A 24,989-nucleotide genomic window follows, 5' to 3' on the forward strand; every position below is an offset into this window, starting at 1 on the left:
AGGAAAATCCTTCCAACTAGTTACTGACATAATGGATTGCTTGTATTCGATCCAAAGCCAGATCTAATCGACGTGTTAGGTTGTAAATTTAATATTTTCATGTGTCCTCAACACACTCTCACATATAGTTTTGAACATTAATTTCATTTATAAGGCCTTGTACGTATATATTTGAACATAAATCTAACTCATGACATGTAACAGACAATATCAAGCTACTCCATGAAGTCTATTCTTTAACACCCAAATCCTATTTCGTTAATTATGATGATGTCTTCAAATTTAGAAACCACTGAATTCTTGGGAAATATTTAAAAATTATTCAAATATGTCTAACATAGTGTAACTAATACCTGAGGAATTCTGTTATATGTATATATTTTTCTTTATCATACTAGTCTCTCTGCCATTTCAAATATGACTATAGAATGGTTGAACTTCTAGATCTATCTATGATTGGATCATTTCCTCTAAGAAAGGACTGATAAAGGAAAATCTATGAAATTGGGATGTCTGCATATTGAATACACCTACGAAATCTCTCAAAAGAAAAAAGTTGCGACCACTCTCTCCAGTTCATACTGATTCCTGAAGAAGTTTCTTCCTCTTGAGATAAGGAGAAATTAAACTGAAAACCACTAATTCTGTTTTTCTTCCTTTGAATCCTCTTTGTAGAAAAAAAAAAAAAAAAAAAAAAAAACTTGCTAAACAGTCAAAGGTTGAAATTTATAAACAGTATTATCTATTTATATCACATAGTATGTATACAAGAGGGGGTATAACCATTCCTGTCTTTTAGTTGCTGTTCTTCTCCTATAAAACTGCCTTCTTCCTACAAAGAAAGTTGCAGAGCTGCCAATTGTATGTCCTTAAAAATAAGAATCATATGGGGTGAGGTTTCTATGTTCAAGTAGTTACAAATATATGGTACAAATCTCTTGCCCCTTGAGATGTTTTGGCGATAGGAGATAAGCCGGAGTACAAGATCATTGAAACAAAGCTTGATGTTCTCATCAGTTCAGATTAAATACCGACGAAGGTAATCCACTCTTGCAGGATGCTTGAGCTTCATGAGAGCTTTCACTTCATGCTTTCGAACCATTTCCCTTGAAATATTTAGATTTCCGGCTATCTCACCTAATGTTCGGTTTCCTTTGCCATCAAGACCGTATCTTTGTCGGATCACCAAGCTCTCTTTCGGCTTAAGAGAATCAAGCTGGAAGAAAATTTTAAATTTAGGAATATATTATCAAAATATCAGCAATATAGGGGATTTCAAGGCATCCCATGAAAAATGCAGCAGATTAAACGGGTCATATCTACTGATATGATCAACAATTTGAGTTAAAAGCAATCTCAAGTCAGGAATGCCTAAGAAATCTACCAAAAGGGGAGGTCCATGTCAGTACAACAGACTACTTTTACATCGATTTGGGAAGAATAAGTTAGTGCAGTGCAAGTCAGTTGCATTTTAAACAAGCATAGCAGATGTAGCCAAGATGTCTTTCACCTTGAATTCATGATGTGAAGACATTTTACCAAATATATTTCACAAGTTAAATTAGTGGTTTAAAGGGGGAAAAATTACCACATCGTCAAGAGCAAGCCTCAGAAGAGCTGATTGCCTCCGGTTGTCGCCTCCAGTACCTTCTACATCAGCGATCCCACTGATAAACTCTTCTGATGTAGTTGAGTGCCTAGAATGGAGAGAGTAAACTGGTTTTGTAGCCCTCATTACTTCTAGGTACCTCTCAGGTGAGATGCCAACTTTTGCGATTACCTCTTCCTCTGTTGGCAATCTATGAAGCTCACATAATAACTCAAGTTTAGCTCTTTGAATTTCAACTCTTACCTGCATAAGAAAAGGTTCAGTCTCAATAACCCATGCCTTCATGTGCAGCAAGAACCATTTAGACGATGATTTAGATTCAAAACATAACAAAGTGAACAGATTCAATTCAGCTTTTTAATTGCTGTCTACCACAAATGGGAGCTAGATGATTTATTGTACAACTTGCTTCCCTACTCTAGAGCGACTTTCTTCTCTATTTCATTCAATCGAAATTCATAGCTTCTTTTTTCTTTGAACTACAACTATGGAGAGAGAACCTTCCTTCCCCTTCTGACGGTGGCTAGAATCTATCTTATATTGTTTCTTATGAAATTATTTCTTGGAGACTCTCGAGATCAAACTCTCAATATAACATTTTAGTTTTCCTTCAAAGGTTAAATATTCCCTTATTCTATTTTTCTTTGTTTCTTCTCTATTTAAGGTACCAACTTCTTTGGTTGTTTTACATTTAGCAACAGTAATATGATGTCATGAAGGAAAGTAGAATGATGATTAAGGAACGCAAGTAGTTCATTGCCATGATAAAAGAAAAAAAGGAATGGAAAAGGCGAAGTACTATAAGCACTAACCGAGTCGAGTCCAAATGAGACACGTGTGAAGCTTGAGAGAGTCATTGACCGAATAATAGCATGCCTTATCCAAAATAAAGCATAAGTTGATAGGCGGAATCTTCTCTTAGGCTCAAAGCGATCAATCGCTGTAATGAGTCCCTTGACTCCTGCTTGACAAAGGTCTTGAAATTTTGGGCCACTTGCAAAATCTTCAAAGTATTTGTTGATCACAAACAATACAAGGCGGAGATTATGCTGCAACAGATGTAGGACCTAACCATTAGTTCTATCCTAGTGCATTATATCATGAGTTGATTACAACTACATTCAATCTGTCTGCACTCCAATATGTTATTGGAAGATCAGTATGTACCCTAGGAAAGGAACCTTAACATTTTGATTGAACGGAATATGACAAACATATCAATCATATAAACTTGTACGTTGATAAACTCCATGGCTGATGGATGAGAACTGAGTAAATTATTATGGAGAAAGCAAAGGCCTTTGAAGGCGGTCGTGGTATCATGGAAGCCTGAAGGAATACTGCTTTAATCGTGGAAGGAAGTGTCTCTTACCTTGATGAGTTTGTTTCGGGCAGCACGACCAACCTCCAACTGTCTCCTTACTTGAATTACATTCATATTTGTCGCATTGGCCAATTCTCCTTCAGTTGGTTCTCTTCCCAACCCTTTCTGCAGTTCTTCTTGTGCTTGAATAAGTGCCTAATAGAGGAAAACATTATTTGGCAGTCAACAAAATCACTTTTATTCAAACTTCCATTCAAATCAGTTTCCAGCACCAGAATTCTTAAGCCTCACCTTCATTGGTTGAACCAACTTGAACAAACGGGTATGCTCTGATGAAGGAAGAACTGGAGGAATCTTCATCTTTTTCCAGTCTAAACTAACCAAATCAGTAGAAGCAGAGTAGTTTCTTACAAGATCATCAATCTCATCAGCTTCACTTTTGGTATCTTTTTGTATACTTAATGAAGGAGCTGATTTTCCTTCCTTGTTACTTTTCAATGCTATCCTCCTGTCGAGATCGAGTCGCTTAATCCTCTTAGTCTGGTTCCTGACTACACCATCACATGGTCTCTTGCCTAACTTTTTCCTCCTTTGTTGTACTCTTTTCGGTCTGCCATCTTCATTTTCCATATCAGTATCCTCTGTCACAGGGCTAAGCTTGAAAATGTTTTCAAGTTTAGCAGCAGCCTCATTGTAATCCACATCCGAAGTACAGGGTGTAGCTTCATCGATCAAGACAGCTTTAACTCTCTTTAAAGATTTGCTAGTTTTGCCTGTTCTTTTCTGGTTTCTGTTATTACTCTCCACAGGCAGGGTTACTTGTTCGTGAGGTGAGACCAAAGTAGCGTTCGTGTGCTTATCTACTTTAAAAGCGACAATCGATGGTCTTTTCGATGCAGAAATGTTATTGGAAAATTTTCCACCTAGCCGAAAAGGAGTTCGTGCTGCCGAGCTTGAAACGGTCACAACTCCCATACCAAGTAGCCTTCAAAAAGAGAAAACGAAATCAATATGGAAGCTCCAGCAACCTGCAATAAATTGTAACTGCCAACTCCTATCACTCAAATCCTAGATTTGAAACAATGCATTAGCCAAAAGTATTCACAAGAGAAAGGACTGAAATTTCCCTCATGGGCAATTCACGAAACAAGTCATTAGCAAAAACCATAGAAGACATCCATTTTGATGCACATGTAGCAATAGACATCGCAGCTCAAATAAACACCAGTTTTCTAGTTTAGTACATAGCTAACACCATTTTCCTTAAAAGTAACTTCAAGAAGTCCTTTCTGCCCGTAACTTCATCTTCTTTACTGTCTGAACGAACTGGGACTACAAAGCTTGGAACTTTACTTGTTTTTTCCGGTGGGTCTACTGTGGGACATCCTATTCTGAAAGAAAATGTCATAAACACACAAAAAGTTCAACCATTTGCACCTAAAAGCTCAAGTTCAAGGAGTTATCTGATTTTCCCCCAACGAGCAAGATTCTCTAGAATTTCCTCAGTAAAATAAACAGAAGATTCAACTACAGCAGCATCCTTGATCAAACAAACAGAAAATGAAAACCAAGTTGAGAAACACAAACCTTCAAAGATCAAGGTAAAGCACAGGTTTTTTCTTCTTCAATTTTTCCTCCTGATTTCCCAGGATTAGAGAGAACAACCTTAAAATGACAGTCTCCTCCTAAATACATGAATTTTGGTGTCCACAAACAATCTCACTTTGTAATTGACAGAAATGGACGGTGATGAGGGGGGTTTGTGGTCAATCAACGGTGAAGAAAGCAGCAACGTAGGCAAAGGGTAGTGGACTAAAATTGTGAGGGTGACGTGGCGACTATGAGAGGGAGGGTGAATATTACGTGGCAGGCGAGGAGTGGAGGAGAAGATATTTTATGTGAAGTTAATGGATGATGCAAGTGACAGACATGTGGTTCTAGTTGGGTTTGGAGCATCAACCTTCATGGGACCCAACTTTGGTACTGGTTCCTAGCTCTACACGGTGCTTAAAAAGCCAACCATACAATTATCTCTTTTATTTTTCTTTTAAAAAAATTGATAATGGGGATTCCCAATCCAATTGAAATTTTCTGATAGATCATGTTGAGATAAGAACGACTTATTTTATATGTTAGTCATATACCGTTTACTATAAGGTCATTTGAATGCAATAGCTTTTCCTTAGAGCCTTCATGGTTGTTATGAAAGTGTTAGGGTCTATGTTTAGGAGGTTCATATATCTTAATGATTGTCAACTAATTCCTCAGTATTTTCATATCATTTTTGGTTGCTTTGAATTTTTCTTGGGTATAAAAAGAGATTTAAATCACAATTTGGTATTTGTACCTTCAGTTTTATTTTTTTTGGTCATATGATTCCTTTACTTTTCAAAACGTTCACTTTGGTCATGTGCATTCATTCATGTCCATTTTATATCTTAAACTTTCAAAACATTCATATGGGTCCATATACCTTCTAGAATGAACCCTTTTGCTCCTTTTGTTGAATTTGTTGTCCCCCAAACCCATCGCTAGTTAATATGGTCTGTTTTGACCTGTTACGTACAGTTGTCAGTCTCACGGTTATAAAACATGTCTACTAAGAAGCGTCTACTAGAGAGAGATTTCCACACACTTATAAGGAATATTTCGATTCCCTCTCCAACCGATTGGGATGTCACACAATAACTGTTTTTCTTCAAATACACACCATAATAACTTTGTATAAAATGATTATTGTTCTAATTAGGGATCAAAAGAATAAAGAAAGAAAAAGGGTAGAGAGACTATAATAATAAAAAGAATGTTAGAATGGTCTCCACACGGCTAAGAAAATAAAAACAACCAAAAGTCAACTGGTTGACTCTACAATTTCATAGTATTTGTGTTGTTTCCCCTTATTTTTCAAGATTTCCTTTTACCTTCCAATTATTTGCATTTGAATTGGTCCACATCTGCACGTTATTTGATTGTGTTTGGATCAAAATTGGAAATAATTGTGTTTTTTATGTTTCAATTTAGGGTGTGTTTTAGAAGAAAGTGGAATTGGTCAAGAATCGGAGATGATCTCTGAAATCAATTTCCAAGCAATGTATCGACGACCGAAGACTGGACCCTTCTCCTTCTTCAAAAACTATTCCCCTTCTTTTCTTTGGTTTCAAAAAAGTTTCTCAGCCCTCTTCATAAATACCCACACCATTCCCTTCCTCCTCCATCAAACTTCACCACCCACTTCATGTCTTTGCTTTCTGACACAATCCTGTTTGGTTTCAGCCTTAAATCCCAAGTTTTGTTTTGTTTTGTTTTGTTTTGTTTTGTTGTCTTGTTCTCCGAATTTCAGGACTTTAATCATGGACAGTTTTGGGGAATGGGACCAAAAGAAGAAGCTGAAAAAGGAGCTGCTTAAAGGGAAGGAATTAGCAAAGCAACTCCAAATTCATCTCAATGTGAGGCCATCATCATCTTCCATGGCTGCTGCTGCTTCTTCTTCTTCTTCTTCAGTTTCGAATGATGGCAGTGAACTATTAGTTCAAAAGATCTTATCTTCATATGAAAAGGCATTGTCATTGCTCAGCTCTAATGGAATCCAAATATCTGAATCTCCTTCCTCTCTCAATGGAAGCCCAAGGAGTGAAGACTCTGACCGTGAATTCAAGGACCATGATCATACCAATGCTTCTTCCCGCACGAGGTAACTGATTTTGACCCAAAACATAAAGAAAAAGCTTATTTCTGATTAAAACTATTGGTAAATTACAGTTTTGGATGTAATTGCAGGAACATTCTTCCAACTTGGACACAGAAATTCCAAGTTAGTCCAGGGATGGCCCTTGAAGGGTCTCTTGATGATGGCTTTTGCTGGAGGAAATATGGTCAAAAAGGAATTCTTGGTGCCAAACTTCCCAGGTAAAACTACAATTTTGGTGATCCCTTTATGTTTTATATACTTATATTGTCTGTTGTAAACATGCAGAGGGTATTACAGATGCACACACAGGAACCTCCAAGGTTGTCTTGCAACCAAACAAGTTCAACAGTCTGATCACGATCCAAACGTCTTCGAGATCACGTACCGAGGAACCCATAGTTGCACCCAAGTTATTCCATCTGCAAGCACAGAGTTTCAGCAACAAAACCACCCTCTACTACCTGATCAAAGGGTCCAAAACCAACAAACATCGCCTGATGCTCTCTTGAGCTCCTGGCCATCCTTAAGAGTCATAACTGAAAACCTTGACAAAACTCATGATCCAACATTATTCCATCCTTTTAACTATGATCCCACGTCAAATTATGAGGCAGACCGTGTCGAGTCCGGGTCGACATTGAGAGCCAACGTCAACTTTTCCAAGTTCTCTCCTCCTCCATTTTTGTCCCCCCCAACATCTGGATCTGGGTTGAGCTATTTCTCTGCATCCTCAAGTGGGTTGAGTGAAGGATTTATTGGGCATCATCAGAAGTTGGATTTGCAGCCAAACAAATCCGAGTTTTCTGAGATTTTTTCCTCACCAACTTCAGCTTCAAACTCTGCAACTCCTGGCTTAGACTTCCCATTCGGCGAGCTTCAAATGGAGCCAACTTTCACATTCCACAACACAAATTTCTTCTCCTAAATCTCCTTCCTTTGATCTTACAAGTTATTATTTTTACAACTTTTGATAGTTTGTTTTGTTTTGAGAATATTTTAGTAACTTCATTCCAAGTACGGATTTTTTTTTTTTTCCTTATAATTTCTTTTGGGGGTGAGGTCATGAAGGCCCAACAGACTTGTATACAACAATACAGTGATGAGCCCTAAGCCCATTATGTTTGGGCCATAACAAGGAGGAAGCCCACCAAATCATTGGGCCCAAAGCTTTAGGGATTATTCTTTTTTCTTTCTAGAATTTACTTTTTTTTTTTATAATTATTTTTAATGTATAAAGGCCCACCCTTTTTCACTAGATTGGGGGAAAATTAAATTGTTTCACAGAAACACAGAAGCTATATATATATATATATATATATATATATATATATATATATATATATATATATAGATATATACATATAGCTTATAGATTCAGCTTTATGTTAATGCTCTGTGCTCCCCAATCACTGATTGAAAACTATATAACAATAAATAAATAAACAAAAGATGCAGTGATAATGTTAATATAGTGAATATGATTAGAAAAGAAGCTTAGGAGTTTTTAGTAGTTTTTGATGATGAGAGGGATGAGATTGCGTCTATCTATTACATAAATGAAAAGAGGAATTTTGGTTGAAAAAAGAATTGAAGAAAGAGAGTTACATTAATTTGTTAAGAGGATTCCCTTTGTGCAGACACAATTAAGTAACCAAAACTCCTCCTCCTCCTCCAATTCTGGACTTCAATTAGCAGAATGTTTGCTGAATTTGGTGAGCCAGTTCCTCTGCACTAAGTTGGCATTCAATTCCGATCTATAAAAGTAAAATAAACAATCCCTCAGTGAAGATAAAACGAAAAAAGATGCAAATTTGCGTATAAAGCTGGGATTTTTCTCCTCTGAACATGCAAAAATGGGTATCATTTCAGCACGGCAATTCGAGCCATTTTTTGTTCATGCATGGAAGCCATCTGTGAGCTTAAACGAACCTTCAACATGGCAAACAATGGAGTGCTTTGGTGCTTGTGCTCAAAATACACAAAACGAAACACAACCCACATATCATTTCAATGAAATTCTTTTTTTTTTTTTAAGAGAAGAAAACCCCAGATGAAATCTTTCTCAAATTGATGACTTCAATTCTCTTAAACCCAAAACCCTTAATGAGTTACGAAATGATTCTCATAAAACAAGAATTTAAAAAAAAAAAAAAAAAAAAAAAGGAAAGCTGCACGGAAAACGAGGCCAAAGAGTAGTGAAAGCTAGTAACTTCACTCCCCTTTGATAATTAAAACATCTTTTGTTTGGTTTTGAAATTGTGTTTATAAACTTAGTTTTGAAAAAATCAAATAAAAAAAGATTGTGTACCTTAATTGTAAAAGAGTTAAACATGGTATCATCAACGGTGGTGATCTTGACATGGAGAATTTCAAGTGAGAGTTGTTCAAGGGCAGCAATGATCTTCACAGCTTGTCCAGGGATCGGTGCAGAAACTGTCTTCAAAACCACATTTGGACCTGTAAACTTCACCTCAACCTCAGCTATGCCGGATTTTGAATTCGCCACAAGATCATTGTTACCATTGTTACCATTGTCAATGGAGGAATTTGTGGTGGAAGATGAATTACAGGGCGATGGCTCGCCTGTGCTGTTGTTGTTATTAGCCATATCGGTGGTGGGAGGCTGTTGCAACCTTGGAGGCTTGCTGTAAGGGCTAGTGGGTTGTGGGGTTCTTGGACTAATTGGCAAGTTAAGGCGAGGACTTAGTGGTGGTGGCTTTCTTGGACTCATTGGGAAAGGCCTTGGACTTGAAACAACAACCCTAGGGCTCAACACTTCACTATACACTTTCCTTTGCTTTTTGGCCTCTAGTGATTGAAGAACTTGTTGCAACTCTTTGATGTATTCCACCACCCCTCCAATTATTGAAGCTTGATCTCCCTAAAACCACATTCAACAACAATATAATGTTATTCAACACAAAACCCTGAAATGAAATCATATTCTCAAAAAATTTCAACATACTTTCTTGACATAGAAACAAGGCATGAGCGATCTCAACACCGACAAGTGCTCGTTCATTTGCTTCCTACGGTTGCGCTCTACCGTGATGTGAGACATTCTTTGTGCTCCGTCAGGGTTTGCATCCTCTGAGGAAGAGACACCAGCCATAGCGGTGGTCGGAGACGTCGCTGCCGTCACTTTCAAGCGCTTGGTTTTAGGGGAAGTCTCAAGCTCGGTGTCGTCCTCGATCATACTGAATTCTGCAACATTCTCCAAAGTATCAAAGATGCTGAAGAGGTCATATCCTCCTTCCAACTGGGGGTTTGTGGTATGGTCGACAAATTCTTCATTTTGTTGGAAAAAATCAGCTAAATTATCAACCATCGTGGTACCCTTTTGTTCTGTTGGGCTAAAGAAACACAAAGTTTGGAGCTTTTGTGTTGAAAAAGGGAAAGAAAAGGACCCAGATAGATAGAGGAAAATGGAGGAAAAAATATATTGTCAAGATCAAGAGAGGGTGCCTAAGGGGAAGTAAATAAGAGGAAGGGGAGAATATGAAAGGGACTAAACTATCACCATCAACATATTGTAGCCCTCTTGAAATGCTAACCGTTGGATAAGTGAGGATCAGACGGGCCAAGAAGAAAGATGGAATTGAAATCATATTAAAAGGGTTGGTTCTTATAAACATGGAATTGAAATGGTTTGAGTAAAATAGATTGTTTGACAAATTTGGTTGTTTCATTATCTCTCCTTGGAAACTGTAGCTTGGCTTTCACTTCCCGTCTCTCAAAGCTTAATTGTCTGGTACCATGTTTGTACTACACACCCAGACAGAGCTCAGACTCCATTTCTCATGATTCCCTAATGATCAGATGTTAAAGCCCACAACTTTATGTGTTTTGCTTATGTTAATAATAATAATAAAGCAGACTGATTTGAATCCTTTCTGTGTCGGATTGGGCATATGAAGATCTTAATGTTGAGTACAATAGAAGCAAGTCATGTTTAGGAACTCATTTTTGGTGCTCAAATCTATACATAGCAATCAGAACATTCCCATGTCTTAATTTGTCTATGAATGCACAGCATTAAACTCGTTAATTTTTGCTTTCACATTAACCCCCTCTACTTTTTGTTCTCTCTCTCCCATTATCTCATCTCCCTTCTATATCTATCACCCTTCCATTCTTGTGCAGCCCATTAAATTCCATTCCATTTATATACATACATAGAGTAAGAGATTCCATGAAAGAAACATTTTTTATAAAAGATGTAGAAACCTATTCCTATCGGACACGTTTTAAAATTGTGAGGTTGACGGTGCTACGTAACGGGCTAAAGCAGACAATATCCATTAGTGGTAGATTTGAGCTGCTACAAATGGTATTATAGTCAGATACTAGGCGATGTGCTAGTGAGGACGCTGGCCCCAATGGAATGGATTGTGAAATCACACATCGGAGAGGGTGTGGAAACGAAACATTTTCTTATAAGGGTGTGGAAACCTCTCTCTAATAAACGCGTTTGGATTATGAGATCTCACATCGGTTAGAGAAGAGAACGAAACATTCTTTATAAAGGTGTGGAAACCTCTTCTAAACCGTGAGACTGACGACGATTGTGAGAGATAGAAAAGGAATAACAAGCGTCCATCAATGGGGTTTGTTTAAGAGTGATAAAATGAATGAACACATGAGGCATTAGAATGATTGTAAGCTTAGTTTATGAGGTTGGAAATAAAAGCAGGATGGTTTATGATAACAGGAACCCATGCATGCAGCAGATATTTAGTAGCAGAAGGATTTAGCAAAAAAGATGATATAATAAGAGAGTGAGGAGTGAGGTGTGAGGATATTGAGAGGAAGCACGGAGATGGCGTGTGTGTGGACATTGAAAGAGGTTCAGAAATTCACAACACATCGACATAAAGAGGAAAGCGACGTAAGTAATATGGTATTCAATATTTGTAACAAAACTAACACAACTTGCACATTTCTGCCCACACCCATCCGCATCACATTTCCTCTTCTCTTCTCTTCTCTCCCCTCCCCCTGCCATTCTCATTTACTTCTCCCTCCCCCATTTAATATCATTACACTACATAATACATCATTCCTTCATGGAATCATACATTATAACTAGTTAATTAATTAATCTCCCTCCCCTTCCCTTTTTTACTCTGCTGTGGGGGTGGGTGGCCACACAGAGCTGCCACAGCACCCCACACTCGGTCACAAATGGGGGAGAGAAGTAATTGCCTGCTTCCTCTTTCCTTTTAAACACTTTTCCTCTCTCCCTAAACCCTACACGACCCTAGAAGCAATATGAGTTTAATTAGAATATTAAAAGGGATGTTTGTAAAGAATAGAATTGATCAGGGCATTCACAGCGTATGTATGATAGGCTTTATAAAGGCATAATAAATAGACACAAAGATTTGTACATATATGAACATATGAAGCTACATTAAGATTCAAGCAATAAGGTCCCTTCATCATTTATGTCACCCTGCACCATTAAGGATGTGGAATGTGGGACAAAATTTAAAAACAATACTTAAATATTATATTCAATTGCATGGCCCAATCCCCAATCACTCCCCTCCTCTCTCCTCATTTCCTTACCTGAATGCCTCATTCAATACGCACCCACGAAATGTATCACCTTTACATTACTCTCCCCCCACTATTAATTACACAATCCTTCTTCTTCTTCTTCTTCTTCTTCTTCCGCCTCCTCTCTCAAAACCTTATTCTTTCTTCTCCTCCATGAATGGCTCGAACTCTGTGTTCTTAATCTTCAAAGAAGCATTTGGATTTGATTTGATTAATTCGATAATAGTTAGACTGTGGGGATCTAATCAGATAAGTTTGAGGTAGATTGTTTAGGGTTTGAAGAGATGTTGGACAACCTCGGAAATTGTGTGTGGCTATGATCGGCCATGTGGCAGACGTGGAGTTGGGTCCCACAATGTTGATTACATATTAGATTTCGATGTCCCATTTTGGATGACTTGTCCCCATTCATGTCCTGTAACCGTTGGAAGCTGCCAGTCCCTCCACCTTCCGTCCTTCATTTTATCTATTATTCAACCCTTAATTTTTCCCGTATGGGTGTTTAAGATTAAGTTTCCCATGCAACCCATAAAACGAAATCCTCCCAGAAAGCTCACTAATTCAAAAGGCTGCAAATCAGAAGAGATCAGCCAAATGAATATGTTCTAAACAAGAGAGGCTAAGAATGTTGGTCTCCCAGTGAATTGGTAGATTAAAGGTGTAGGACCAAACTTTGAGTTGTTGTAAATTTTTACAGTATTTTCCTACCACTTTCTAGCCCTTTCTTCTCTCTCTCTCTCTCCCCCTTAGAAACAGTACCGTCTGTGGTGTTCATCATGTTTCTTTTTCTCTCACAAATTCAAGAGGCCCTACTGTGGCATCTCAAAGCTCCACTCCCTTGCAAGAACATGGTTATTTTTTATTTCACCCCCCTTCCATTCAGATATTACATAATAAGACAAAAGAGGGTTTTTGAAAGCCGCAGTAAAATGGGAAGATTTTTGTAAGAGGAGCGAAATATTATTTATAAAGGTGTGAAAACCTCTATTTTAAAACGGTGAGACTGACGACGATATGTAACGGATCAAAGGGGACAATATCTATTAGGGTAGGCTTGAGCTATTACAAATGGTATCAGAGTCAAACTCCGAGCAGTGTGTCTACAAGAACACTGACCCTCAAGGAGTGGATTGTGAGATTCCACATTGGTTGAAGAGGAGAACGAATTATTCCTTATAAGGGTGTAGAAACCTCTTTTTAGTAAACGTATTTTAAAATTGCGAGGATGACAACAATACATAACGAGTTAAAGCGAACAATATTTACTAACGGTAAACTTAGACGGTTACAAACTTTTGAGGAAGGTGGAGGAAAAAAGAGAGACCGACATGCATCATGATGAGCAGTGGTTGTGTGTTGATTGAAAGGCTTCAAAATTTGTGTCCCAACAAACATGAATGTAACACACAATATACAATGTCCTGTTGGGTTTGTGTTTGTGTGGTACGATCTTTTGGAAAGTAAAAGACAAAGTTTTTTGAATAGGGGTTTACTTTTTGTTCATTTAGTGAGCAATGACCCGTCAGGTTCTGGGTGGTTGGGAAAATGCAGTGGTGAGTTTATACCTCTTAGCCCCACCCCCCACCCCCCCCAAAAAAAGAATGTCTTCTTTTTATTATTTTTGCCTCCTACCACCTTTCTATCTTCTTCTCTCAACAATAACCCTTTTTCACTTCTTTTTAATCCCTCTTCCTTTTTAATTAAATCCAATATTTCAGCCACCGCCCACTGTAACCAAGATCTGACAGTGCATCAAAAGTTGACTTTTATATGCATACAAGAATCTCCAATGATGGAAAGCCTGTGTTCAGTGGTTTCAAAGTTACACACAAAGAAACAAAAAGAAAAACAAAAGAGTAATTTTTTTTCTTTATGGGTTTTTGTTTTTGAGATGAGGAATGGTCAGCTTTGAGTGATGTAGGCTCTTCCAACCATGAAGAAAGGTGAATAGTTGATCAGATTCTATGCAGTTTGAATCATTTCATGGTTTAAAATTTTGAAGCTTTCTAGACTTTGCTCACTGCGACGGTGGGACGGTGGGTCCTATGAGAATGATCATTCGTATTTAATACCCAAAAATGAAAGAATCTATCTTTTTCCCAAAAAAAATTCTGTTCTTGTGTTCATTGGAAGATGAAGAAATTTAGGGTTTTGATAACAGTGTTCATTCTGTTTGTTTTAGAGCTTCCAACTGTTCAATGGGACAAGTGTGAAACCTGTTCTTCTTCTTCTTTCTAAAAGTTCACATCACACAAAATCTTCACCTTGTCTCTATATATTTAGAATCTCAGTCCTTGGTTTTAACTTCAAAATGAAACTCCTGAGATTTATCTCTTACTCACTTAGGTTATGATTTCGTCTTTCTGTCGACTCTAGTCGGAACCTTTAAATAAATTGTAATGATCAATGACCAAGAGTTTCAAATCACCGTCTCCAAACTTAATTAGCTACTAGACAAGTTACCGGAATGAAACAGAATCTTTGGAGATCTTTCCTCTCTATTTACCCGTGGTTAGGTTGGTGTCTGGACTTAAACTTAAAGTTGATTCTTTTTGCTGTCAAAAGAAAAAAGAAAACTTTGGTTGAATTTTGTAATTATATTCAATTTCGTGCGACAAAGACATAACAAATGACATGTATATACACAAACATGACAAGAAACCATAGTATAATCTAGAAGAATTGTGTGCATTCATTCACAACAGGTCAAACACATCATATTGTTGCTATAAAAAAGTAAAACAGTAAATTTAATCAATTACCACTCAAATGCTTTTCGCAAACATTTTTGCAACTCTGATCTTATTAATTATCTATGTAAATGGATATGATCGTTTTCGATCATGATACATATCACATAGTATCTGTATTGGCGAAGTAAAAAATATCATCAAATAGTTTCTAACTTAGCTCGAAAGCGTAGAAAGCAAATAGTACACCATCCTCGGTGAATTTAAAAGGGAATTGAAGCCTCGTTACTTACTCTAATTAGCTGACAAATCTCACACGACACCATGCTACAATCCTCAAAAAAAAAAACTTGAGTTAGAAAGCCAAAATAGCATGGATAGACTAAGACCGAACCAAAAGGATTGTGATGGTTTGTAACGCCCTAAATAAAAAAAAAAAGATTCATAAATAAAATGAGTCCATATCTAAATGAAAGTGATCAACAAATACTTGAAAGAAAAGCTTTAGACCCCTTATTCTTTTAGTGACTCAGTCAAATCTTGACCATCATGAAATGTATCTTACTCCATAGAAGTGTATTTAGCTTAAAATATTTCTATATTAAGTGACATTCTAAAAAAATTTTAGGAAGCATGTGAATGATTACAAAGTAAGCTAAAATGCCCCTCTTTAGACAATCTTCATGCTTAGAAGTAATTCATTCAAGACAAACACCGTCAAAATGCAATTTAGATAGATGGTAACGACAATGAGTAGGTACTGGGTAGAGAGAGAGGAGTGTGGGAGGCAGGCGTGAGAGGTAAAAGCGTAAAAAACTTGAGAAAAGGTGAAAGATAATGGCTACCCATTAGACCTCTCTTTTTCAGTATGCTCTTTATGGTTCACTAATGGCTCTGCACACAGCAATTGGAATGTCAACATAGCGTTCAGAATAGCTTTGAAGTTCTGAAAGCATAGGGTAATTAAACAACAGCATTTATACTTTTATAAACATATTTATTCTTCTCAAAAAAGTATGACAGAAAATACCTCAAATAATTCATACCAAACATTCTACCAAAATAATCTGCAAATCTATGGAACTTTGCTTAAACTTCATCCAATGAAGTGCCTTCATAAGTAAAAGGCTTCAAGAATGAAGAGAAGATAACACCATTGAAACAGCATGCAGGGAGCCAGTTACTACGACAAGGCCTCGCCGCCCTTCGGTTCTCTGCTTGAGAATCTCAGCAGCGATTTTTATGGCACGTAATAACGAGGTCTCTGTAGTCAATAACGAGGTCTGTGTAGGGATCCCCATTTCATTGGATGCTTGGATCCAGCAGTCCCTTAGAAGAGCAGCTGAAGTTGTCCTTGATTTGCCTCCACCAATATTGGCTTCACTTAAGACAATGGACTCCAATTTTCCACCTGAAATTCAGTCAACTGCTGACTGTCAGCATTACATCGCTACATCGCACAACATCAGAAAATACAGATAAACAACCAAGATTTCATGACAGTGCATAACATATGGAATGTTTGTTTAACATAATCTCTACAGAAACTGATTGTTTCGTTTAAACTGCCATCATTTACAATCAAGCAATATACATCTTCAGTTTCAAACTCTGTGGCAAAGAAAATGAGTGACCAACTCTTCGAAGGGGAAGGCTATACATTGAAGAAATTCTGTGGCAAAACCATTGTGATCCTTATCACTAGCCATTGCAACCACGAGAGCCAATTGAGCATCGGGAAAACTCATTTGAATGGTGTCCACTAATGCTTTAGCAGAGTCTTTGGTGTGGGCTGAGAAAACAGTTAACGAAACCAATTAAAAAGACTGCACCTCCAACCCAACAGACAAAACTTGTCAGTAAACATAAGTATGAATGCACCTCCATCAAGCAATATTGTTGTTCCAGGTAGTCCAAGCATCCCAGCTTCCTTGGCTGATAAGAAATGACTCCTACCGACCAAGAATGTTTTCTCTAGTCCACTCCTAATAGATGCATCTGAAATTCTCCAACCTGAATTATTCATCACAATAGGAAAATATTAAAAGGAAGTATACGATCCAATAAACTATACTGTAACTTTCATCACATATCATCTAAAAGCAAGCAATCATAAGTATCTTATCTGCAGTAGCTATTATCTTCAGTAAATGAATCTGGGAAATCATCACACATCACAAGTTTATTCCCTAAATGATGGTACGGATATCAAATCAAATGTTCGAAATGATATTACCTAAATTGCGGAGAGTAAGAATAACACAAGTTGCAGTTGCTGCATTCTGAAGTTGATGACGTCCAAGCATGCGGAGGTTGACATCAAATAACTCAATGAACTGCATTGACAATGAGAAAAAGGAACTCTTGTTAGACGTTCAAGGAGTCAAATTTATATTCGTTTAATAGAATATAAGGGTCATACTTCATCGTCTGTTTGGATTATTAGGTCGCAGCATTGGCAAAGTCTTCCATTGAGCAGGCTTACACCTTTTATGGTACTTCTATTTCCAGGATCTGAGGCTGATACTACAGGCGAAGACATGGACAATGCTTTGTCGCGAAGAATGCACTCAATATTTGGAATGAAAGGACCACCCAGAATGGTCTGACATTGAATTTGAGGAGCATTTTAGGAATAAATTTCAGAAGAGAAATCAGTTAAAATAAAAAAGACAACCTTATTACAAAAGGAATTGGAGAATAAGTTTCTCTCACACAAACAGACACACGATCACAAAAACTTGCGTCAACAACTATGGGAGAGAAAATTTCATGCCCCTTGGAGACCATATAAAAGGCACTGAACTATGAAAGCCTCTAAAAACTTTTCATGCAGGTTGCTTTTAGGTTAATTGATTTGATACCTCTCTATATGGCAATAGAATCTGACAAACAACAGTAACAGCCAAAGCTCACTGTAACAGATATTGTCTTTTTTGTGCTCTCCCTTTCGAGCTTCTCCTTAAGGTTTTAAAACGCGTCTGCTAGGGGGAGTTTTTCACACCATTATAAAGAATGTTTCGTTCTCCTTCCTAACCAATGTGGGATCTCACAACCCACCCCCTTTGGGTCTAGCGTCCACGCTGGCACTCATTCCTATTTCTAATCGATGTGGGATCTCACAATTCACCTCCCTTTCGGCCAGCCTCTTCACTGGCACACCACCCAGTGTTCATCCCCCTTTGGGGCCTAGCGCCCTTGTTGGAACGTCGCCTAGTGTTTGGCTCTGATATCATTTGTAATAGTCCAAGCCCACCACTAACAGATATTATCCACTTTTGGCTTTCCCTTCTAGGCTTCCTCGTTCCTCTCTCTAATCGATGTAGGATCTCACAATCCACCCCCTTTTGGGGCCAGCGTCCTCACTGGCACACCGCCCAGTGCTCATCCCCTTCGAGGCCAGCGTCCTCATTAGCACACCACCCAGTGTTCACCCACTTCGGGGTCCAGCGCCCTCGTGGGCACATTGCCTGGTGTCTGGCTCTGATACTATTTGTAATAGCCCAAGCCCATCGCTAGCAGATATTATCCTCTTCAGGCTTTTCCTTCCAGGCTTCCCCTCAAGGTTTTAAAATGTGTCTGCTAGAAGGAGGCGACACCCTTATAAAGAATGTTTCGTTCTCGTCCCCAACCGATGTAGGATCTTATAATCCACCCCTTTCGGGACCAGTGTCCTCACTGGCACACTGCCCAATGTTCACCCCCTTCAAGGCCTAGCGCCCTCGTTAGAACATCACCTGATGTCTAACTCTGATATCATTTGTAATATCTCAAGCCCATTGCTAGCAGATATTGTCCTCTTTGGGCTTTCCCTTCCGAGCCTCCCCTCGAGGTTTTAAATCGCGTCTGCTAGGGGGAGGTTTCCATACCCTTATAAAGAATGTTTCATTCTCCTCCCTAGCCAATGTAAGATCTCACAATCCACCCCCTTCAGGTTCCAGCATCCTCGCTGACACTCGTTCCTCTATCCAATCAATATGGGATCTCACAATCCACCCCTCTTCGGGACTAGCGTCCTCACTGGCACACCGCCTAGTGTTCGCCCCCTTCGGGGCCTAGCGCCCTCGTTGACACATTGCTTGGTGTCTGGCTCTTACCATTCATAATAGCCCAAGCCCACCACTAGCAGATATTGTCCTCTTTGGGCTTTCCCTTTCGGGTTTCCCCTCAAGGTTTTAAAACGCGTTTGCTAAGAGGAGGTTTCCACACCCTTAGAAAGAATGTTTCGTTCTCCTTCCCAACCGATGTAGGATCTCACAATTCACCCCCTTCGAGGTCCAGCATCCTCACTGGCACTCGTTCCTCTCTCCAATCGATGTGAGATCTCACAATCCATCCCCTTTCGGGGCCAGTGTCCTCACTGGCACACCGCCCAGTGTTCATCCCCTTTGGGGCCCAACGTCCTCGTTGGCACACCGTCTACTATAAGGAGGTTTCCACACCCTTATAAAGAATGTTTCGTTCTCCTCCCCAACTGATGTAGGATTTCACAATCTACCTCCTTCGAGGTCCAGCATCCACGCTGGCACTTGTTCCTCTCTCCAACCGATGTAGGATTTCACATTCCACCCCCCTTCAGGGCCAACGTCCGCACTGGCACACCGCCCGGTGTTCTGGCTCTGATATCATTCGTACAGTCCAAGCCCACCGCTAGCAGATGTTGTACTATTTAGGCTTTCCCTTCCGAGCTTCCCCTCAAGATTTTAAAACGCGTATGCTAGGGGAGGTTTCCACACCCTTATAAAGAATGTTTCGTTCTCCTCCCCTATCGATGCAGGATCTCACAATCCACCCCCCTTTGGGGTCTAGCGTCCTCACTGACACTCGTTCCTCTCTCCAATCGATGTGGGATCCCACACAAAATGTAGTTCAATATTCTTATGCTTAAAGTTCATTGCAACAAAATTGCAACTTATTCTACCAACAACAATTATTATTTTAAACAATAATTAAGGCTATTTAGATTACATCTTTGTAACCTCCATAGTCTTAAGTAAGTTCAGGCTGACTTTAAGTCCCCTTTTCTCTTCTTGTAGGCCACGTTACCTCATTGGAAAAGGAAAAACTTAACTAATGCAAGGATAATGAATACCAAAGGCTGAACAAAGTCAATCAGCATGAAAACTACATCAAGAAAACAACCTAACCGGACATCCATGTTTAATTATTCCAGCCTTTGCCATTGCAATGCTTTCCAAAGAGCCACCCAGAGCAGCCATGTGTTCCTCTCCAATTGAAGTTATGACTGCAGCAGCAAGTATAGAGCTACAAATAATGTTTGTTGCATCTCGTGCACCACCAAGTCCAGCCTGTTTCAGTTTAAATAAGAACATATTGTCGATTTTCTTAAGACATACGAAAATACTTGGCAAAGAAAAATTAGTCCAAAAGAAAGTGAACCTCAATGACTGCAACATCAACATTCTCTTGAGCAAAGAGTGAAAATGCCATAGCAGTAAGGACCTGGGAGAATTTCATCAGCTCGTCTAAAAGATCGAAGAAAACATGAATGACTGCATGGGTCCAATGAGGAGTCCAGGCTTATCATTAACATGAACAATTTATATCTTCCTAAATGAAACCAAACCCAAAAAGATGCAGGATATATCAAACATGTATGAAGTACATATCCAGTGTGAAATAAATGATCACGAGACAAACAAATTTATAGAGTGAAAATCTAGACTTGGAACAGCATTTCGCTTAATCAAATCAACTAGAAGAATCAGAAGCAGCATAAAATCCATTTGAGTTATTATAGAATTTTCAATCACAACAACAGACTGCATGATATAATACCTCGAAGTGGCTTATACGTCCATTTTCAAGTTTTACCGATTGGTCAAGTAACTCTTTGTTCCTTTTGAAAAGAAAATTTAGTGCCTTTCCAGAGACCATCTCTCCAGATCTTCCGAGCGAAATACGTTCCCTTATAGTTTCAATATGAGGACTGCACATGAAGAAATTCACAAGCACAAAGTTATGCCTTCTCAAATCACTTCCAAGTAGGAGTATACGAAAAATTTGGTAAGTGTTGCAACAAGGCTGTACCTAGTATAACAACCAACAGAGTATCCCTCTGCTCGTAAAATGTTAGACAGGAAGGCCGCAGTCGACCCTTTTCCCTTGGTTCCCGCAATGTGAATTGCCTATAATTGTCCTACCATCAGTCACTAACAGCTTAAACTTTTCATATGCAATGTTCAAACATTGGTAGTATCATTTCCCATCGATTGGTATTGATATCCATCACAAGTGAGGAGAGAATTAATATGAATAAAAGACTAAATTTAGTGAATTGCAAAGGAAATGGGTCGGTCCAAAACTTCAAAATTTAGTGAAAACTAAGAAAAGTAAAGAGTTAATCATCATAAATGACCAACCTTAAACTTCGATTGTGGATTACCCAGGCGCTCCATCAGTCTTTTCATCCTTCCGAGATCGAACCCATCCTCAGAATCCGTCCCTGCGCCTGTGGGCACACCCAACTTCTCGTAGTTCTTCAGAGAATCTAAGTATTCCATGAATTCCGTCATCTGCTGATCTTCTGAGTGATTGCCGAAGCATTGTTTGGACCCAATTCGGCTACTGATAGAAGGCCCTTCACCAACGAAATAATTTAGGAGAAGCCTTCCGAGAATCTGCAGGCGGAAGTGGTGATGATATTTGAAGACATTCATTGTGAAATGGGCATTCTTTCTTGAGTAAAAACAATTGTAGATGCGACTTGCAAGCTTGAAGAATAGCTGATTGAGCGAGAACTGTTGGAACTCCTGGACTTGCGACAATCCTCCTCGACTACGACAACAGCATTAAGATTAAGTTTTTCCTAGGGTAAACTACCAAATCAAATTTAACCCTAATTTTTTTTTTCTTTTAGAGCTAAATTTGAAACTTGAATAGTGGATTTTATATGGATTTAAAACTGCTTAACACTTATTTAAATTTAAATTTAGAGCTCAATAAAATGAAAATGAAAACTAATAAAAACAAGTTTTATAGATAAAAATTGAATTTTTCTTTATATTATTTTTTCTATTAAATTATAAATTTAGTTTATCATCTTTAGGTTCAATTCTTTTTTAAAAAATATATAAACATTTCTGGTATGTTGAGAATTATTGAGAAGAATAATCTTGATTTAGCTAATTAAGAGAAAGATCACGGATTTATAAGAATGAATACCGTCCCCATTGGTAAGAGATTTCTTGGAGAAACGAAAAAAACAAAGTCATGAAAGCTTATACTTAATAAAGTAAATAATATCATACTATTATAGAACGTCGGTGTTCTATCAATTTCATATATTGACATATTCAAGGTTTGACGATAATATTCTAATGAAGAGATTGCCTTTTTAGAAAACGAAAAGTCCACAAATAAGTTTAGAATTGAACGACGACCCTAATTATAACAAAGTTATGGTTAGTGCAACCCTTGTAAGGAGGCGTTTAGTGTCGCTAAAAAATTACTGTGAGAAAGAAAGTGGAAAGAAAATGTGAGATCTTACATCGGTTGGAGAGGAGAACGAATCATTCCTTACAAGGGTGTGGAAACCTCTCCATAGTAGACGCGTTTTAAAACTATAAGGTTGATAGTGATACGTAATGGGTCAAAGCAGACAATATCTACTAGTCATAGGCTTGGACTATTACAAATGGTATTAGAGCTAGACACCGAGTGACGTGACAGCGAGGACACTGGCCTCCCAAAGAGGGTGGATTTTGAGATCTCACATCGGTCGAAAAGGGGAACGAAGCATTTCTTATATGAATGTGGAAACCTCTCCTTAGTAAACGTGTTTTATAACCGTGAGGTTGATAACGATACAAGACAATATTTATCAAAGTATCATTTCCAACCCAATACTCATGATGATGGTTTCTTTCTGTTTAGTAACCCAAAGCACCTAAACACAGTTGGAGGAGTATGACCTGGAGGCAATTGAGCTCTGCAGAAACTTAGCCACCCATTACTCCAAGCAGTGGTTCCAGACATATGGAAGTAAAGATCTTTTCTCTTGACCTGTAAGGCAAAGGCATTATCTGAATGAAGGAATTCCCAAAGTATATGAAAATAATTCAGACACTCATAATCAACAGGAATAAGAAAATCTTTGTTGAATATCTAACAATGATTGCGGTTGGTAGTAGTCATTATGAAGATGGTACCCATGTGATGACAGAATGGTCTCAACAAACAGTTTCTCCATAAATTTTATATATTGGTTTCTTTCTAACGACACCAAACATTGGACTAAAGCTCTCTGTTCATCAATCAATCAATCACAATATAAAGCTCTAATGAACTGGCAGCAATACACACAATATAAAGCTCTTTTGAACTGGCAACAACAATTCATTCAACATAATACTATAATGTAGGACCCAAAATGAAGGTGAAATTGCTTGAGTAATGTATGCTAAACATTCTGTTGTCAGCTTAGAATTCCAAATCATTGCAGAGAAGTAGATAGGACAAGAGTGAAAAAAAAAAAAAACAGTGGCAGCAAAGGATAAGTACATCGAAGATCCAGCAAAGCAAGAGCATAAAAAAGAAGGAATCTGTGAATGAATGAAGAATCATCACATGGGTTTGCGTGGGATTCCCAAAACTTGCGCTCCAAACCCAAACACTATTAATAAACCCCAATCCCTTCATCTCCACACACCCTTGTTCTTGTTCTTGTTCTTGTTCTTGTGTATCTCAGCATTGGATTGAATAATCGCCAAAGACAGAGAGATGGGTGTTTTGAGGGCTTGTTTTGGGATCTATGCTGTGATTATTGCTGTGGTTTATGTTGTTATGTTGCCTGTATCTGCTGCAGCGGAACATTCATCTTTTCCAGCTCCAGCCCCAGCCCCCACTAGTGATGGTTACTTCTCTCTTCTTCCTGCTTTTCTGCTTATTGCTTCAATACAAAACAAAATCTACTCTTTCTTTTTCTGCTAATAAGACTTGCGATTTCATATGTTGCAGGCACCACAATAGACCAAGGCATAGCATATATTCTAATGCTGCTGGCTTTAGCGCTCACTTATATCATCCATTGATGCAACTTCCGAAAGCACCAAACGCAGAAGAACACTAACAGCATTCAATTCCGATTATGAATTACATTTTCAAGTGAGCGAGTTGAAAGGGAAGATGGTGTGGTTGTTTCATTCAAATGGGACTTTTTTTTTTCTCTTCTTTTCCTTCTTAAAAATTGGCAGAGATTTCATTTCCAGAAGCTCTGTTATACTTGTATTATATATTCATTATTATTATTATTTTCTTCATTCATCATTATTTTCCTTTGTGTATTCTAAATGGAAGACATATAAGATTTGACGGTTTACTATTTATACTAATAGGATTATGCAATCTTAGATTAAATGGCTTCTTAAAGTTTTTTTTTTTTTTTTGTAACAAACATGTGATCGAAACAAATTAACCATATTGAAAGATTTGGTGTTGATTTATCGTCTTCACTCGGATGCTCTCTTATGTAACATATGTCTTAACGAGTTGACTTGTATACCCTTTAAAGAAAATAGATAGAAAAACAATATGAATGGTCATACAATTAAAGAGGGTCGTTCAACAATTATTGAAGGAAGGTTGTGAGATCCCACGTTGGTTGGAGAGAACGGAACATTTCTTATAAGAGTGTGGAGACCACTCTCTAGTAGACACGTTTTAAAGTCATGAGGCTGACGACGACGATACGTAATGGATCAAAATGAACAATATCTACTAGCGGTGAACTTGGACTATTACATGTCGCGTGTTATTTTGAAATTATAATAAATTTCTCCTTGCACCTGAGACGACAAAAAAAGAGTTTCATGAATAACAAACAATCAATAGTAAGGAAAAAACACAGCAATATAATGTTCATGATTGAGCTGTAGTTAACGGTTAAATCTGTTAAAATTTAATTTAGGCATATTAACATTGTCTTGGATAATCATTTCATATTAGTAAATTTGTCGAACCGTAAGCCAAAAAAGAAGTTACAAAAAACAAACTCCTAATGTAATGATACGACACAAAGGTTTGTTGTTTCCTTAATTTGTTGTTTGGTTATATTCAACAGGTTGCTAACCAACTGACCACATAGAGAAAGACATT

The 24,989-nt window shown here is 38.1% G+C and overlaps 4 protein-coding genes across 7 annotated transcripts; 1 reads left to right on the plus strand and 3 right to left on the minus strand.

Annotated features, from left to right (window-relative positions):
* Positions 1-719: 719 nt before the first annotated feature.
* Positions 720-4,649, minus strand: LOC111482757 (RNA polymerase sigma factor sigE, chloroplastic/mitochondrial-like). 3 transcript variants are annotated; one of them, XM_023128685.1, is made up of 7 exons: positions 4,521-4,649; positions 4,178-4,324; positions 3,225-3,918; positions 2,982-3,128; positions 2,422-2,658; positions 1,589-1,852; positions 720-1,216 (listed from the first exon to the last, which is right to left on the minus strand). In XM_023128685.1, the coding sequence occupies exons 2-7, from the start codon at positions 4,189-4,191 to the stop codon at positions 1,019-1,021; spliced, it is 1,554 nt and encodes a 517-aa protein (XP_022984453.1). In that variant the 5' UTR covers positions 4,192-4,324; positions 4,521-4,649; the 3' UTR covers positions 720-1,018. The 3 variants fall into 3 exon arrangements, with proteins under 3 accessions (XP_022984453.1, XP_022984455.1, XP_022984454.1); XM_023128687.1 differs by lacking the exon at positions 4,178-4,324 and having other exon boundaries at positions 4,521-4,632; XM_023128686.1 differs by lacking the exon at positions 4,178-4,324 and having other exon boundaries at positions 3,225-3,961; positions 4,521-4,604.
* LOC111482758 (probable WRKY transcription factor 53) lies at positions 4,331-7,878 on the plus strand. The gene is made up of 5 exons (XM_023128688.1): positions 4,331-4,534; positions 4,671-4,913; positions 5,955-6,624; positions 6,711-6,839; positions 6,907-7,878. The coding sequence occupies exons 2-5, from the start codon at positions 4,841-4,843 to the stop codon at positions 7,544-7,546; spliced, it is 1,512 nt and encodes a 503-aa protein (XP_022984456.1). The 5' UTR covers positions 4,331-4,534; positions 4,671-4,840; the 3' UTR covers positions 7,547-7,878.
* A 242-nt stretch (positions 7,879-8,120) lies between these two features.
* Positions 8,121-10,059, minus strand: LOC111482981 (transcription factor SPEECHLESS-like). Its single transcript, XM_023129039.1, has 3 exons — positions 9,587-10,059; positions 8,930-9,502; positions 8,121-8,375 (listed from the first exon to the last, which is right to left on the minus strand). Exons 1-3 carry the CDS (start codon positions 9,947-9,949, stop codon positions 8,310-8,312), a joined length of 1,002 nt encoding a protein of 333 aa, XP_022984807.1. The 5' UTR covers positions 9,950-10,059; the 3' UTR covers positions 8,121-8,309.
* A 5,774-nt stretch (positions 10,060-15,833) lies between these two features.
* LOC111483133 (dihydrofolate synthetase) lies at positions 15,834-21,698 on the minus strand. 2 transcript variants are annotated; one of them, XM_023129273.1, is made up of 10 exons: positions 21,257-21,698; positions 20,925-21,022; positions 20,673-20,823; positions 20,274-20,336; positions 20,021-20,182; positions 17,296-17,478; positions 17,110-17,209; positions 16,755-16,886; positions 16,534-16,665; positions 15,834-16,284 (listed from the first exon to the last, which is right to left on the minus strand). In XM_023129273.1, exons 1-10 carry the CDS (start codon positions 21,551-21,553, stop codon positions 16,004-16,006), a joined length of 1,599 nt encoding a protein of 532 aa, XP_022985041.1. In that variant the 5' UTR covers positions 21,554-21,698; the 3' UTR covers positions 15,834-16,003. The 2 variants fall into 2 exon arrangements, with proteins under 2 accessions (XP_022985041.1, XP_022985042.1); XM_023129274.1 differs by having other exon boundaries at positions 16,189-16,299.
* Positions 21,699-24,989: the final 3,291 nt, after the last annotated feature.

The sequence above is a fragment of the Cucurbita maxima genome, unplaced genomic scaffold (genome assembly GCF_002738345.1).
Source record: "Cucurbita maxima cultivar Rimu unplaced genomic scaffold, Cmax_1.0 Cma_Scf00008, whole genome shotgun sequence".
Classification (NCBI taxonomy): Eukaryota; Viridiplantae; Streptophyta; class Magnoliopsida; order Cucurbitales; family Cucurbitaceae; genus Cucurbita; species Cucurbita maxima.

What these genes read in the sequence shown, in the direction of transcription:
- LOC111483133 (XM_023129273.1), bottom strand. Translation starts at nt 21,553, where the DNA reads ATGAATGTCTTCAAATATCATCACCACTTCCGCCTGCAGATTCTCGGA. An exon ending in TTGATGTTGCAGTCATTGAG is followed by an intron (nt 20,183 to 20,273) that starts GTTCACTTTCTT and finishes AAACTGAAACAG; the next exon opens with GCTGGACTTGGTGGTGCACG. An exon ending in TCTTACTCTCCGCAATTTAG is followed by an intron (nt 16,887 to 17,109) that starts GTAATATCATTT and finishes TGAATAATTCAG; the next exon opens with GTTGGAGAATTTCAGATGCA.
- LOC111482757 (XM_023128685.1), bottom strand. An exon ending in AGTTGGTTCAACCAATGAAG is followed by an intron (nt 3,129 to 3,224) that starts GTGAGGCTTAAG and finishes TTCCTCTATTAG; the next exon opens with GCACTTATTCAAGCACAAGA. An exon ending in CCCGAAACAAACTCATCAAG is followed by an intron (nt 2,659 to 2,981) that starts GTAAGAGACACT and finishes CATCTGTTGCAG; the next exon opens with CATAATCTCCGCCTTGTATT.
- LOC111482758 (XM_023128688.1), top strand. Translation starts at nt 4,841, where the DNA reads ATGGATGATGCAAGTGACAGACATGTGGTTCTAGTTGGGTTTGGAGCA. An exon ending in CTTCATGGGACCCAACTTTG is followed by an intron (nt 4,914 to 5,954) that starts GTACTGGTTCCT and finishes GTTTCAATTTAG; the next exon opens with GGTGTGTTTTAGAAGAAAGT. An exon ending in CTTGGTGCCAAACTTCCCAG is followed by an intron (nt 6,840 to 6,906) that starts GTAAAACTACAA and finishes GTAAACATGCAG; the next exon opens with AGGGTATTACAGATGCACAC.
- LOC111482981 (XM_023129039.1), bottom strand. Translation starts at nt 9,949, where the DNA reads ATGGTTGATAATTTAGCTGATTTTTTCCAACAAAATGAAGAATTTGTC. An exon ending in CTTGTTTCTATGTCAAGAAA is followed by an intron (nt 9,503 to 9,586) that starts GTATGTTGAAAT and finishes ATGTGGTTTTAG; the next exon opens with GGAGATCAAGCTTCAATAAT. An exon ending in TTAACTCTTTTACAATTAAG is followed by an intron (nt 8,376 to 8,929) that starts GTACACAATCTT and finishes TTACTTTTATAG; the next exon opens with ATCGGAATTGAATGCCAACT.